The 16,126-nt window shown below is 43.5% G+C and overlaps 1 protein-coding gene across 3 annotated transcripts in view; it reads right to left on the reverse strand.

Moving 5' to 3' along the window:
* ZNFX1 (zinc finger NFX1-type containing 1) overlaps positions 1-16,126 on the reverse strand; it is a 32,663-nt gene that overhangs the window by 10,180 nt on the left and 6,357 nt on the right. For all 3 annotated transcript variants that reach the window (XM_054467466.2, XM_054467467.2, XM_063659331.1), the window contains exons 3-8: positions 14,065-15,873; positions 10,271-10,402; positions 8,862-9,010; positions 7,256-7,405; positions 4,396-4,510; positions 1,370-1,617 (exon numbers count right to left, since the gene is read on the reverse strand). In XM_054467466.2, coding sequence (XP_054323441.1) covers positions 1,370-1,617; positions 4,396-4,510; positions 7,256-7,405; positions 8,862-9,010; positions 10,271-10,402; positions 14,065-15,873 — 2,603 coding nt within the window. The remainder of the gene's footprint in view (positions 1-1,369; positions 1,618-4,395; positions 4,511-7,255; positions 7,406-8,861; positions 9,011-10,270; positions 10,403-14,064; positions 15,874-16,126) is intronic.

Raw genomic sequence — 16,126 nt, forward strand, 5'->3', positions numbered from 1 at the left:
GGCATCGCTGATTAATGTCAAGTGTCTTACATTCTCCCAACAGCTCTTCCACTGTAGAGTGGCTAAACAAGGGCTCTGGAGCCAGTTTGCCCGGCTTCAAAGCCCTACTCTATCTCTTAGTAGGTCGTGGGACCTAAGGTAAATGACCTAACCTCTGTGTCCCTCAGTATCACCTTCTATAAAATGGGAATAATAATGGTATCTCTTTATAGGATTGTTGGCTTGTCAGGAGTAAATACGTGGAAAGCATTTATACTAGTACTAGCACTAGTTATCATTAAACATCTTTGACCATAGCCTGTTTCTTGTTCCTAAAATGTATGCCATGAAAGTCATGGGGGTGGTACTTTCTTGTTGAATGCTGTACAACCAGTGCCTAGCAACTGGTGCTTCACACAGGACTTGGCACAGTGCCTGCTAAAACGGTCCTACTGCCATCGTATCAACACAGTACCTTTAACAAGTGGTGGAAAGCACTGTTTATGAGAAAGTGCTCTCTTCTGGCCGTCACTGAGTCTGAGGCTATGAGCCTTTAGAAGGCTCGCAAGTCAGACAGATGTCACTAAATAAAGATCTTCCCGCTACTTCAAAACGAAACAAATCAACCTTTCCTGATGCCTCCTGGGAGAGATGCTGAATCCATGCTTCTAAGAATTGAGATCATGACTCCACTCACCACATATAGTGATACTGAACTGAACTAGATCAAGTGCAAAGCCAGCACTCAGATGAAAACTGCATCCAAAGTTGCCCTTGAAAGTTCTCAAATCATTGGTAAGGTTTACAAATTCTTATTTTGAGTATCTAATCCTCGATCATCATAGTTATGCATGGTAAACAGTGAGGACTACTAGCCTCCACCAAAAGGAGCAGAGGGAAGGCTACATGAAGACACCTGGGCTTTCATACAATTCTGGCTTTAAGAGAAGTGTCAAATTCTAGGGTGAATGAAGAAGGAATATTCCATCCAGCCTGGAGGTCTCGCTTCATTGCTTACTTTAATCCTCTAAAATCTTAGTACACTTTCACAAACTCATTTGAAATAGAGAAGACAACACTCCTGAAGGCATTAAGTACTGAGACCGTGTTTGACCTGACTCATATGTGCTACATTCTTCCACAAGTTTTACAGAAGCATTTGGCTACCTGCTTCCTGTCTTTCTAGGTTGGCATTTCTTGCCAGAGGCCCTCTGAAGAACTGTTGTATTTATATCCTTGGGAATTACTACACCCATCTCATACCAGGGGTAGGCTGTAATATGGGTGCTTAGCTAATTGCAATGGTGAAGTGAATATACTGTATCAGAAGTGGGGGAAAACAAGTGGTCAGAACACTCTCAGGCCTGTTTCAACCCAAGGAAGTGAGTACCTGCCACTCTCCTGTGGCTTGCTCCTGTCCAGCTGCTGTCCCAGGGCCACAATGGTCTAGCCTCATGGCCAGAAGCATTTTAGCCAACTCCTGGTCTGCCCCACTTTCTTCCTTCTTCCGCCGCTGGGGCCTCACCACCTCTTCCTCCTCAATCACCCGGTCTGCTTGAATCAGGTCAGCTTCCTCTGCGATTTCTATCAGCGAACTCTCCTCCTCCCCTTCTTCCTCCTCATCCCCTTCTGCCTGGGCTAAGAGAGAGAAACGGGCAGGAGAGAGATGAAAACTCTTCTTTTTTTTTTTTTTTTTTTGATACGGAGTCTCACTCTGTTGCCCAGGGTGGAGTGCGGGGGTGCGATCTTGGCTCACTGCAACCTCTGCCTCCTGGGTTCAAGTGATTCTCCAGCCTCAGCCTCCTGAGTAGCTGGGATTACAGGCACCCACCACCACGCCTGGCTAATTTTATATTTTTAGTAGAGATGGGGTTTCACCATGTTGGTCAGGCTGGTCTCGAACTCCTGACCTCGTGGTCTGCCCGCCTCGGCTTCCCAAAGTGCAGGGTTACAGACGTGAGCCACCGTGCCTGGCCAGAGATGGAAACTCTTGAAGCTAAGGGACAGAAAATGGCACCTACAAGAGCTCAGATGCATGAAGACATTATCAAGGGTTTATGTGATTTTTTTTTTTTTTTTTTTTTTTTTGAGACGGAGTTTGACTCGTTGCCCAGGCTGGAGTGCAATGGCGCAATCTCGGCTCATCACAACCTCCACCTCCCAGGTTCAAGCGATTCTCCTGCCTCAGCCTTCCGAGTAGTTGGGATTACAGGCATGCACCACCACGCCCAGCTAATTTTGTATTTTTAGTAGAGACAGGGTTTCTCCATGTTGGTCAGGCTGGTCTCGAACTCCTGACCTCAGGCCCGCCTCAGCCTCCCAAAGTGCTGGGATTACAGGTGTGAGCCACCGCACCCAGCCCTATGTGATTATTTTTGAGAAGAGAAACTAGAAGGAATGAGAGGAGAGTTAGGAAAGGCTTAGGTCTCCTTATATACTTTTTGTTACACGTTTTACATTAAAAAAATCATATGAATATATGCCTTTTAAAGAAAGGTTTTGGCTGTGCATGGGGCTTATGCCTGTATCCCAGCGCTCTGGGAGGCTGAGGTGGGTGGATCACCTGATGTCAGGAGTTCGAGACCAGCCTGGACAACACGGTGAAACCCCGTCTTTACTAAAAATACAAAAATTAGCCAAGTGTGGTGGCGCATGCCTGTATTTATAGCTACTTGGGAGACTGAGGCAAGAGAATCACTTGAACCCAGGGGGTGGAAGTTGCAGTGAGCCAAGATCGTGCCATTGCGCTCCAGCCTGGGCAACACAGCGAGACTCATCTCAAAAATAAATAAATAAGGTTGGGTGTGGTGGCTCATGCCTGTAATCCCAGCACTCTGGGAGGCCGAGGTGGGCAGATCACCTGAGGTCAGGAGCTCGAGACCAGCCTGGCCAACATGGGGAAACCCCATCTTCACTAAAAATACAAAATAAGCTGGGCGTGGTGAGTGTGCCTGTAATCCCAGCTACTTGGGAAGCTGAGGCAGGAGAATTGCTCAAACCTAGGAGGCAGAGGTTGCAGTGAGCCGAGATCACATCATTGCACTGCAGCCTGGTGGACAGAGTGAGACTGCGAGACTTGGTCTCAAAAAAAAAAAAAAAAAAAAAAAAAAAATAAATAAATAAATACAAAATAAATAAATAAATAAAGGTTTTACTTGTACCAAATACATATACAATGGAGGGCATACAATGTAAATATGTAATATAAAGGATAATAAAAATATATAAAATGAATACCCAAGTACCTTCCACCCAATTTAAGTAGAAAACTGCCAAATTTTTTGAAGACCTTTGTTAACCTTCCTAACCCGAATTTTATATTACTCATTTCCTTTTTAAAAGATAATAATGTTACCACATTTATACTGTATCTAAGTAACACACTGTCTAGTATATGTTTCCATAACTTGCCTTTTTTTTTTTTTTGAGACCATGTCTGTCACTCAGGCTGCAGTGCAGCCTCAACCTCCTGAGCTCAAGCCATCCTCTCGTCTCAGCCACCTAAGTAGCTGGGACTACAGGCACTCACCACCACACCCAGCTAATTTTTTTTTTTTTTGGTAAAGACAGGGTCTCATTATGTTGCCCAGGCTGGTCTCCAACTTCTGGGCTCAAACGATCCTCCTGCCTTGCACTTGCAAAGTGCTGGGATTACAGGCATGGGCCACCACGCCCGGCTAACTTGCCTTTTTCATTCAGCATGTTTTTGAGATTCGTATGTGTTACTGTATATGCTGTGTTTCATTCCTTTTCACTGTTGTACAGTATTTCATTATCTGAGTTGACTTAATTGATCCATCCATTGAAGAAATGTTGATGAACATTTGAGTTCTTTCTGATTTTCTGCTATGATAAAGTGGTTATGTAAATTTAAATATCCCCAGCAGCAGTGCATCAGAGTTTCCATTGCTTCAAATTCTCATCAACATGGGGTTATATCAAACTTTAATTGTTGCCAAACTGGAGGGTAAGTAATAGTTATCTCATTGTGGTTTTAATTCCTCTAGTTTTTAATGAGCACTTTTCATATATCTAGTGAACAATAAGATTTCCTATTTTGTGATGTGACTGTTAAAAGTCTTTTATCTCATTAGCTGGGCGTGGTGGCACATGCCTGTAATGCCAGCTACTTGGGAGGCTAAGGCAGGAGAGGGGAATCGCTTGAACCTGGGAGGTGGAGGTTGCAGTGAGCCGAGATCACGCCACTGCACTCCAGCCTGGGCAACAAGAGTGAAACTCCATCTCAAAAAAAAAAAAATAGTATTTTATCTCTTTTCCTTATATTAAGCTATTTGTCTTTCTCTGATTGACCCATAGCTCTTTATTTATTCTGGGAATTATTTTTAAGTCTCACTGTTCTGGTATTTACTATATTCTACCTTAAGATTTGATTCTAGGAAGACATGCACTTCTTACCTGTATTCTCAGGTCCTGCTGGAGAAACACTTTGGGTGAAAGAACCAACACCAAGACCTAGCCACTCCAGCATCATGGAATGCTTCCAGTGCTGGAAGCAAATCCATTCACTATCCTAAGGAAAGAAGAATGATCATTTGTGAGGATTCTATGACAACCAATGTGAAGGCAGGGTCTCCTCAAAGAATCAAAAGCAGATTGGGGCATGGTAGCTCATGCCTGTAATCCCAGCAATTTGGAAGGCCAAGGCAGAAAGACTGCCTGAGCCCAGAAATTCAAGACCAGCCTAGGCAATACGGTGAGACCCTATGTCTTAAAAAAAAAAAAAAAAAAAAAAAAGACTGGGCGTGGTGGCTTGGGAGGCTGAGGCAGGCGGATCACCTGAGGTCACGAGTTCGAGACCAGCCTGCCCAACATGGTGAAACCCTGTCTCTATTAAAAATACAAAAATTAGCCAGGCATAGTGGTGCATGCCTGTAGTCCCAGCTACTCAGGAGGTTGAGGCAGGAGAACTGCTTGAACCCGGGAAGTTCACGCAGAGGTTGCAGTGAGTAGAGATTGTGCCACTACACTCCGGCCTGGGTGACAAAGAAAGATTCTGTCTCAAAAAAGCTGGGTGTGATGGCATGCGCATATAATCCCAGTTACTCAGGAGGCTGAGGTGGGAGGACTGCTTGAGCCCAGGAGGCCAAGGCTGCAGTGAGCTATGATTATGCCACCACCCTCCAGCCTGGGCTCAAGACCCTATCTCAAAAGAAAAAAGAATCAAAAGTAATTCCCTTAAAGTTTATAGGCTGTACTATTCGCAACAGCAAAGACATCTAATCAACCTAAATGCGCATCAATGAAGGACTGGATAAAGAAAACGTAGTACATATATACCATGGAATACTATGCAGCCATAAAAAAGAATAGATCGTGTCTTTTGCGAGGACATGAATGGAGTTTGAGGGCATTATCTTTAGCAAACTAACACAAGAACAGAAAACCAAATACTGCATGTTCTCACTTATAAGTTAAATGATGAGAACACATGGTCACATAGAGGGGATCAACACACTGGGGCCTATTGAAGGGTGGAGGGTGGGAGGAGGGAGAGGAGCAGGAAAAATAACTGATGAGTACTAGGCTTAATATCTAGGTGATGTACAACAAACCGCCATGACACAAGTTTTTTTTTTTTTTGAGACAGAGTCTTGCTCTGTCGCCCAGGCTGGAGTGCAGTGGCACGATCTCGGCTCACTGCAAGCTCCGCCTCCAGGGTTCACACCATTCTCCTGCCTCAGCCTCCTGAGTAGCTGGGACTACAGGCACCCGCCACCACGCCCAGCTAATTTTTTTATTTTTTTTAGTAGAGACGGGGTTTCACCATGTTAGCCAGGATGGTCTCGATCTCCTGACCTCGTGATCCACCCGCCTCAGCCTCCCAAAGTGCTGGGATTACAGGCGTGAGCCACCGCGCTCGGCCTCATGACACAAGTTTACCTACGTAACAAACCTGCACATGTACCCCTGAACTTAAAAGTTAAAAAAAAATTAAAAAAGAAACATTATATTGTTAAAAAAAAAAAAGTTCAGAGGCTGTGAACTGGCATCTCCTTGGGCAACTGGAACATTTAACATGACTTGTATGGAATTTTAAAAATCAAAGGGCTGGGCACGGTGGCTCATGCCTATAATCCCAGCACTTTGGAGGGCCGAGGTGGGCGAGTCACCTGAGGTCAGGAGTTCAAGACCAGCCTGGCCAACGTGGTGAAACCCTGTCTCTACAAAAATTAGCCAGACATGATGGCAGGTGCCTGTAATCCTAGCTACTCAAGAGGTCAAGGCAGGAGAATTGCTTGAACCCGGGAGGTGGACGTTGTAGTGAGCCAAGATCGCGCCATTGCACTCCAGCCTGGGGTGAGAGAGTGAGAACTCTGTCTCAAAAAAAAAAAAAAAAAAAAAAAGAAGAAAAAAAAAAGAATTAAAAAAATTTTCCAGCCTATTTTGACAAAATCAGGAGCTATGGCAGCAATGACTCTTTATTACTGAATGGCAACAAATGGCTGGAGCTGGGTTGCTACCACATCTGTTCCAGTTTGCCACAGTCCCCTCCGCTTCTTAATATTTCAAATCTAGATTGCTTCACTTATTTCTAAGACCTGAATGACCTCTGTAAGCTTTTGGTTTGTAATCCTGTAAATCAGCAACCTAATGATAATAAAGCTACCATTTCACTGGGTTCCTAGCCCGCCACTTTACAGAGACTGTCTCAGTTATTTCTTACAGTATCTTTTGAAGGTAGGCATTATTATTATCCATGTTTGATCGCTGAGGATCACATGAACCCAAGTCACATAGTCAGTCTGCATGACTATATCTATCAACTCCCAAGTTCTTTATCTGTGCTAGTTTGCCTCTGGTTATGAATTTCTTCATTTCATTTAACAAACACTTATAGTACAGTTACTAAATTAATAAGTTTACAAATACTACCTTGCTCATCTAAATAATAATCCTGTAAGAACAAAGATCTGTAAGAAATTGCCTTTTTTGCAAATCAATATTACAGACATTGGCAATTTCATATGGTTCAACTTAATGCTTATTATTATCCCCATTTTATAAAAGAGGATACAGCCACAGAAAGTTAAGTAACTTGTCCAGAGCCAAGCCCAGACTAAAACCCAGCAGGCTGGGTTGGAGTTTTGTTCCTGACCAGCATATTCAGCTGCCTCTCATCACAAAAGGGAACTTTGCACATTGTGGCAGCATCAGATTATCAAACAGCTAAAGTTTTGGACTGATGCTTCTCCTGGAGGCTACCTCAAAGTACTGAGGCCAGAGACATATTTGTGTCCCCCAGGATGACCCCTACCTGCACTGGTCCATTCATGAGACTCTCCCAGTGCTGGGGTGAGATGTACTTCTGCAGGTACTGTTCCCGTAGGACACCACGCATGGTGCACTCCAGGGTCTTGGCTCCTTCATGAAGCTCTTGCTCTGACTCCTTCATCTGTGTCATGATCTGCCAAGAACAGAGGGAAAGAAATGATGAGGAAATATCATCATCCCCCAAACTCAGTCCTCACCTTGAGGGAGAACAAAGCTAAGACAGAAACAGTAAGGAGGGAGAATAAATAAATAGACTAGTCAACAAACCAATTTCCCAAGGCACATTATTGTGGTCTTGAAACCAAAGAACTAGTATCGGTTGGGTGTGGTGGCTCATGCCTGTAATACCAGCACTTTAGGAGGCCAAGGCAGGTGGATCACTTGAGGCCTGGAGTTCAAGACCAGCCTGGCCAACATGGCAAAACACTGTCTCTACTAAAAATGCAAAAATTAGCCAGGCGTGGTGGTGAGCACCTGTAATCCCAGTTACTTGGGTGGCTGAGGCACGAGAATTGCTTTAACCTGGGAAGCAGAGGTTGCAATGAGCTGAGATGTTGCCCCTGCACTCCAGCCTAGGTGACAGAGTGAGACTCTGTCTCTAAAAAAAAAAAAATCAAAATGTCGAAAAGACTCCTACCAATCAGTAAGAAAAGAAAACAAGTAATGCAGGTTGACTATCCCTTATATCCCTTATCCAAAATGCTTGGGACTAGAAGTGTTTCAGATTTTGGAATATTTGCGTTTATACTTACTGGTTGAGCATCCCAAATCTGGAAATCCAAAATGTGAAATAATGTTGGGCTGGGCGCGGTGGCTCACGCCTGTAATCCCAGCACTTTGGGAGGCCGAGGTGGGTTGATCATGAGGTCAAGAGATGGAGACCAGCCTGGCCAACATGGTGAAATCTTGTCTCTACTAAAAATACAAAAATTAGCCAAGTGTGATGGCGGGTGCCTGTAATCCCAGCTACTCAGGAGGCTGAGGCAAGAGAATCGCTTGAACCCAGGAGGTGGAGGTTGCAGTGAGCCGAGATTGTGCCACTGTACTCCAGCCTGGGCAACTGAGCGAGACCCTGTCTCAAAAAAAAAAAAAAAAAAAGAAGAAATAATGTTGGCACTCAGAAAGTTTTGGATTTTGGATTTTCTGATTTGAGATGCTCAACCTACACAACAGAAAAACAAACAGGCCAAGAATACTGTGGCAGAGACTTCAAGCCTCACAATATCTGCTCTCTCTCTTTTCCTTAGTAATAAGAACTCAGATTTTTGATTGGGCACATTGCTGCCCAGCTAAAAGATGACATTTCCCTGGTCAGTTGGCTGTACATAGAGGTGCTGTGGGTGGTATGGGGGAAAGAGCATTAAGGTAGGGTGGGGATGGGCAGTGTTTCCTTGTCTTTTCTCCATCTTGGATTGTGAAGGCAAAGGTCATACCAAGGGATTGGCAGAATAGAATGCCGAAAGGAACCTGGGTCCTCCAGAGCTTTGAGGAGCCTCCACATCTACCCTGGGCTGCCTACCCAGAAAGCCACTGCTATCTTGTTTAGGTCCCTCTTGAACTACCCCAGATATTTCAGAGCTGGGACTTACACTCATGTAGGCCCTTCGGAGGTGCATGGGGAGGTTGCGGCGGAATTCCCGCTTGTTCCTCAGCTCCCTTAGGGTGAACTGCTTCAGGATTTCACTGTTGCTCCTTCCACCCACCCGCACAATGCTGGTCTTCTGACAATTGTAGATGCCTGTGGAGCACAGTGGAGCATGGCAGGGTTGAGAGGAGCTTATGCTAGGTTCTCTCAGGTGAGAGCTGTGTGTATTTGGGATCTAGTCTGGTCCCTTAGAGAATAAACTTGTGCTTAAAGGAAATTTACCCCATTAATGAGTGAGAAGGTCCCTGAGAAGATGTGACCTGCAGAGCAGTAATGTGTAGCACTGAAAGAGTACAGGTTCTGGAATCAGACAACTAGGGATCCAACTCTTAGCTCTACCACTTATTGCTGTGTAACCTGGGGCAAGTGACTTGAGTCTCAGTTTCTCTGTCTGTGATTTAGAGATGGCAATATCTCCCATACAGGGCTACAGTCTGGATAAATGAAAGAAAATCTTTAAATCTCCTAGCTAGGGCCCAGCACAAAGCAAGCACCCAGGAGATGTTACATATTTTTCACTCTGCAGATTTACTGATTGCTCATATGTTTTAGGCATGTGCCAAGTTCTGAAGATATAGCAGTAGAAACATAGGCCCAGTTTCTGATTTGTTATCATTTCTTTGTCTCTGGCAGGAAGTTACTCATTAAATAATTAATACGACAGCAATAAATGTAGTGAGTACTGGTAGCAGGGGACATTACCTAGTCTGGGTGGGGTAGGGATCTATTTTTAAGAATCTAATATTTAAACTCAGACTCTAAGAATAAAGATTTATCTAGGTGAAAGGGAGGTATAGAAGAATGAAAAATAAAGGAAAAGCATATATTTATTCATCCATTAACGTTATTTAGTATTTTTTGAGTGCCTAATATGTGCCAGGATATGTGAATACAGCAAGAAAAGGACCAATCCTCATCTAGGGTAGAGATACATAAAATAGATTATAAAAAAATAAAAAATGCAAAAGAGACTTCACTTTGGGGCTATAGAAAAAGTCCACCTGAGAAGAGAGATTTAAAGTGGGACTAGAAGAATGAGTAGGGCCAGCCAGGTTGAATAAGCTCAAGATGGAGAGGGAAAAAACTATTCCAGGCCAGAGGATGGCATGGGCCAATGGAGGACGTAGAGGCTTTCAAGGAACTGAAGATAACCAGTGTTGCTGGAGTTAGGGAGAACAAGGTTAAGAAGTAGGAGCTGCGGTTCACAGTCCAGCTGGGACAGATCACAAACGGCCATGGAAGTAATGATAAGGACTGTCGACTTTGTTCAAAGAGCAATAGAAAGCTACTGAAGTTGCTGATGGTTCAATCATCAACATCTTGATAGAGAACAAATTTGCCTATAAATATTACCTTCCAGAAACTGGTCCAAAGCATGATTAGTATAACACACAACCAAGATGGGGAACTTCTGGAGGCTAATTTGCCAAACAGACTCGTTGGTTAGGAGGGCCTGAACAATTTTTAGACCCACATAGGTTTTGCCTAGAAAATAAGGAAAAAGGAATTAACAATGTAGACACTTTCTAAATAAAGTAATTACTTAGAGCAAAATTTTTTTTTAATTTAATATAATACATTAAGATAGTTTAAAATCTAAGAAGCATACATGGTATATTGTGAAAAGTCCCTCTTGCACTCTGTCACCCAGTTCTCTGGGTGGAAGCAACCAATGTTACCAGTTTCTTTTGTAACTTTACAGAGACAGTATATCCATGCATATACAAACAATACAAATGTATATTCTTTTTCTAGACTTCCCCTTTTCTCCTTAAAATATGAATAGTAACAGACTATTTTTTACCATTCTACATCTTGATTTTTTTTCACTTAATGTATCTTGAAGGTCGTTCTCTATCAATACATAGGAGAATCCCCCCCCCGCCCCGTTTTCTTTTTACAGCTGTAAGGTATTTTTTAGCCAGTTTTCTATTGATGCCATATATATTGTTTCCAATCTTGTGGCAAATTATAAATACTTTTTATATACATGGTAGATTTGCTTTTGTGATGGGAGGGGAAAACTTGTAGAAATCAACATTGGAATAAGAGTTATAGGCTCATTAGTAAATGGCCATTAATTAATTAATTAATTAGGCTAAAAACTGCTAAATTCTTTTTTTTTTTTTGAGATGGAGTTTCGCTCTTGTTGCCAAGCCTGGAATGCAATGGTGTGATCTTGGCTCACCACAACCTCTGCCTCCTGGGTTCAAGCGATTCTCCTGCCTTAGCCTCCCAAGTAGCTGGGACCACAGGTGCACGCCACCATGCCCAGCTAATTTTTGTATTTTTAGTAGAGATGGGGTTTCACCATGTTGGGCAGGATGGTCTTGATCTCTTGACCCTTGTGATCTGCCTGCCTTGGCCTCCCAAAGTGTGGGGATTACAGGCGTAAGCCACCGTGCCTGGCCTGCTAAATTCTTACATTGTGTCAGGCTGGTAAGGTAGACACTGTCCTCAAAAATCTCAAAGTTGAGGGAGGGAGTGATATAAGATAATCAAAGATTTCACTATAGCAGGATAAGTAACAACTTCTTCCTTCTTTTTTAAGGCCCTATGTTGCCCAGACTGGAGTGCAGGGGCTATGTGTATTGCAGCCTGAACATCTGTTTTCAAGGGATCCTCCCATCTCAGCCTCCCAAGTACTTGGTACTACAGGTACTCGTCAAGACGCCCAGCTTTGTTACATAAAGTTTTTTTTTTTTTCTTTTTAAGTCATGAGTTGCCATTACTTCACTGGTATCTTTTAAAGACTTCTTCCTGTTTGGGGTTTTGTTTTTTTTTTTTGGTACTTCCTTTCGGAGAGTAATTTAGCAGTAGCTATTTTAACTGTTAATGTAAATTCCCACTTCTAATAATAGTTATGATCCCAGAGTAGAATTAGAGAGTGGCACATGAGGAGAAGGGTATAGGAAGGTATAGTTCCACGAGAAGTACAATGTGGCAGATAGGAGCCAGGATTCTACAGCTAGACTGCCTGAATTCAATTCCTAAACTTGTCACTTAACATCTGTGTGAGCTTCAGTACATACTTCCCATCTCTTAAGAGGTTATTTAACCCTTCTTTGCTTTAGCTTTTTTCATCTGTATAATGGTTTTTTTTTTCTTTTTTTTTTTTTTTTGAGGTGGACTCTTGCTCTGTTGCCCAGGCTGGAGTGCAGTGGAGCTATCTCAGCTCACTGCAAGCTCCGCCTCCTGGGTTCACGCCATTCTCCTGCCTCAGCCTCCCGAGTAGCTGGGACTACAGGCGCCTGCCACCACGCCCGGCTAATTTTTTAATATTTTTTAGCAGAGACAGGGTTTCGTCGTGTTAGCCAGGATGGTCTTGATCTCCTGACCTTGTGATCTACCGCCTCAGCCTCCCAAAGTGCTGAGATTACAGGCATGAGCCACCATGCGCAGCCAACTGTATAATGGTTTTAGTAATGGTTTCTATTTCACAAGGTTGTGAGGATGCAATTAATTAATGTATGTAAAGTAAGTAAAATGTTGCTTCACACATAGTGCTATTATATATTTGATACTAGTTAATTTAAAATAATATAAAATTGAACCAATTATATAAAGCAGAAATCACACATCTCACTACATTTGACCTCTAACAATATTGTATCTATTACTATGCATGACAATGGGTTCCTATTGGAAAATCCCTATGAGCAGCTACTTTATAAACAACTTTTATGCCCATTTCGGGAGGAATGTTATTAACTAAACATTCTATTGCAACAAAACCAAAAATTGACAAGTGGTACCTAATTAAACTAAAGAGCTTTTGCACAGCAAAAGAAACTATCAACAGAATAAACAGACAACCTACAAAATGAGAGAAAATATTTGCAAACTCTGTATCCATCTAAGGTCTAATATCTGCAATTAAACAACCCCATTAAAAAATGAGCAAAGGACATGAACAGACACTTCTCAGAAGAAGACATACACATTGCCAACAAGCAGAGGAAAAAAATGCCCAACATCAACATCACTAATCATTAGAGAAATGCAAATCAATGAGATTCCACCTCACACTAGTCAGAATGGCTATTAATACATAGTCAAAAAAAAGTCAAAAAATAACAGATGCTGGTGAGGTTGCAGAGCAAAGGGAAAGTTTATACACTGTTGGTGGGAATGTACATTATTAATGTTCAGCCACTGTGGAAAGTAGTTCGGAGATTTCTCAAACAGCTTAAAACAGAAATGCCAGTTGACCTAGCAGTCCCGTTATTGGGTATATAACGGGAAGAAATATAAATCATTCTCCCATAAAGACACATGCATATGCATGTTCATCGTAGCACTATTCACAATAGCAAAGATATGGACTCAATCTAGATGCCCAACAATGGTGGACTGAATGAAGAAAATGTGGCATATATACACCACGCAATACTATGCAGCTATGAAAAAAAAGAAAATCATGTCCTTTGCAGCAAAGTGGATGGAGTTGGAGGCCATTATCCAAAGCAAATTAATGCAGGAACAGAAAACTAAATACCACAAGTTCTAACTCATAAGTGGGAGCTAAACATTGAGTACACATGGACACAAAAAGGGAACAGACACCAGGGCCTACTTCAGGAGAGTGCGAGGAGGGTGAGGATCTAAAAACTACCTATCAAGGGCTGAGTGCAGCGGCTCACACCTGTAATCCCAGCACTTTGGGAGGCCAAGGCGGGTGGATCACCTGAGGTCGGGAGTTCGAGATCAGCCTGCCTAACATGGTGAAACCCTGTCTCTACTAAAAATACAAAATTAGCTGGGCGTGGTGGCACATGCTTTAATCCCAGCTACTTGGGAGGCTGAGGCAGGAGAATTGCTTGAACCCAGGAGACAGAGGTTGCAGTGAGCCGGAATCGTGCCACTGCACTCCAGCCTGGGTGACAGAGTAAGACTCTGTCTCCAAAAACAACAACAACAAAAAACTACCTATCAGGTACTATGCTCATTACCTGGATGATAAAATAATCTATACACCAAACCTCTGCAACATGCAATTTACACATGTAACAAACCTGCACATGTACCCCTAACCTAAAATAAAAGTTGGAAAATAAAGAAGACATTCTAGAAACCTAGAGTCAAGGCTCCGTCCCTTGCTTATCTTACAAAGCAGATCTTATGTACTCTAAAAAATTTTGTCTTACCTGTTCCAGGAGGTCCTTGAATAATAGCCAGTTCCCTTGTGAGAGCAAACTGCAAGGCTTCCATCTGGGAGTCATCCAGCTTCAGGGCTTCTTTTGAGGGCCACTGGCCAGGATCTAAGACATTAATTCTGGGATGTCTCAAGCCCTCGACATTTCTTAGAAATTCCCCAGTGGCTGAGGGATTCTCTATTAAGGGGGTAAAGTCATATCTGCCCCCCATTAGCAAGTACCTTGGCTCCTTCACATGAGAGTCACACTCCACGATATTCCTCTGGAAGGGGACATCTTCTTCCTGGACCTCCTGGAGTCCTTCCAGGACGTGCCTGTAGGCCTCAAAGTATGCAGTTGTCTCCACCATGAGGAAAGAGTCAGAGGGCTGGACCTCTGCTAGCAGCTGTTGGCTTTGCTCATTGAAGCAGAGCTGGACAATTCCTCGGCAGAGATCTTCCTGCTCCCTGTTAGATACGGTGGCAAAAAGAAATGTCTCGAAGTTGTCCTTGGACATGCATACCAAAGACCCATAGAGCAATCGTTTGGAATTCTGCCAGCGAACAAACTTCAGTGGTTTTGTGTCAAACTGCACCTTGTAGACTATGCCTGATGATGAACACATGGGGGTGATAATCCTGGTGTCAAAGTAGATTCGGATGTCATCGAACTTTCTCTTCCTCAGGCCCTGGTCTTCAAAGCTTTGGAGAAGTTCCAAAATACCTTCCCGTAAAGGTCTGACAAAATCTTCTCGCAGGAGCCGGAAGTGGGTATCCAGATAGACAGCAGTGCTGTCGTATTTTCCAGAAATGATATTGGGGCGAAGGAAGGGCCTCTCATCCAAGTGCACTTCATTGTAGGTAGGGTAAATGGGCATGGTTCGGTAGCTCTCAACATGGTCTTCTGCCTCAGGCTGCACTAGAGTGTAGGTATCCACTCTCAAAGTGCCCTCTCGCCTCTTTTCCTGCAGATGTTCAATGATAGTCTGTACCTTTTCCAGGTTCTTCTCCATCTCCTCTTCTATGTCAACACCAGAGGCTCTCAGAGCATTAAGAGAGGTTGGCAGGAGGGAAACCAGCATGGAAGTTTCCTGCACAGAGCTGGCAGGGAAGACACTTACAAGGTCCTGGAGGAGGGAGATGATGTTGCTTATGTGTTCTGGATACTGGTTTCGGATGTCAGGGATGGGTTCAGTGATCATCCCTACCACATAAGCAGGCAGGCAGACTTTGAGAAATTTGGAGTTTTTCAATATGCCCAGTACATGGAGAACACTCTGGCGATCCATTTTGGAGCTACAAGCCTTCCGAAGAACCTGACAGATGAGCTCAAGGAAGTTAGATTTCATGGAAGAATGAGAAAGGAGCTCTTTCAGCCCTAAACTTGTGGCAAGTGTGATGACCACCTCAGAAGGGTCTTTCTGCAGAAGACTTTCTAAGAACTTGTAGCCCAGTTTCTTCGCCTGCTGTGGCTGTTCTGCAGGCTTCTGGTGGGGAGTCCGCCACTGCTGGAAGTTGTCATTGGACCATGGTGGTCTGCGGTTCCTACAGTCCTGGTTGCCATTTCTCCACCTGGTGTCATTCTCCTGATCATGTCTTTGGTCTCTAGCTTCATCGCTGGCATGCCCCTCCTGGTTCCTCCTTCCTTGATGTGGGTTCCTGCCCATGGCCCTAAATCTCTCTTCCCTCTGCCAGTAAGCAGCAGGATGGTTGTTGGCCCTAGGATGCCTTCCAGGATGGCTGGCTCCTCCTCGGAGAGCATTGGCTGGTGGGTTACTGGCCTGATTTCTAGCTCTTGGTGGTAACTCTCCATCCACAGGGCCTAAACACAATGAAATACTGAGTAACCACAAGAACCAAGTTCTGTTCCAACAGAACAACAATGAACGTGCTTTCATTTTCCAAAATAACTAAAGAGCTCAGGTTTTATATGATGAGAAAAATGGTTTCTACCAAGTCATATGATAAATGAAAGATAATTACTGTTGCTGTAGAGGTTAGGAAAATATTATGTTTCCAAAGGATGCAAAAGGGAAAAGGAATAAACATTTGTTGAGTACCTGATGTGTGTTAGA

The sequence above is a fragment of the Pongo pygmaeus genome, chromosome 21 (assembly GCF_028885625.2).
Source record: "Pongo pygmaeus isolate AG05252 chromosome 21, NHGRI_mPonPyg2-v2.0_pri, whole genome shotgun sequence".
In the NCBI taxonomy this organism is placed as follows: Eukaryota; Metazoa; Chordata; class Mammalia; order Primates; family Hominidae; genus Pongo; species Pongo pygmaeus.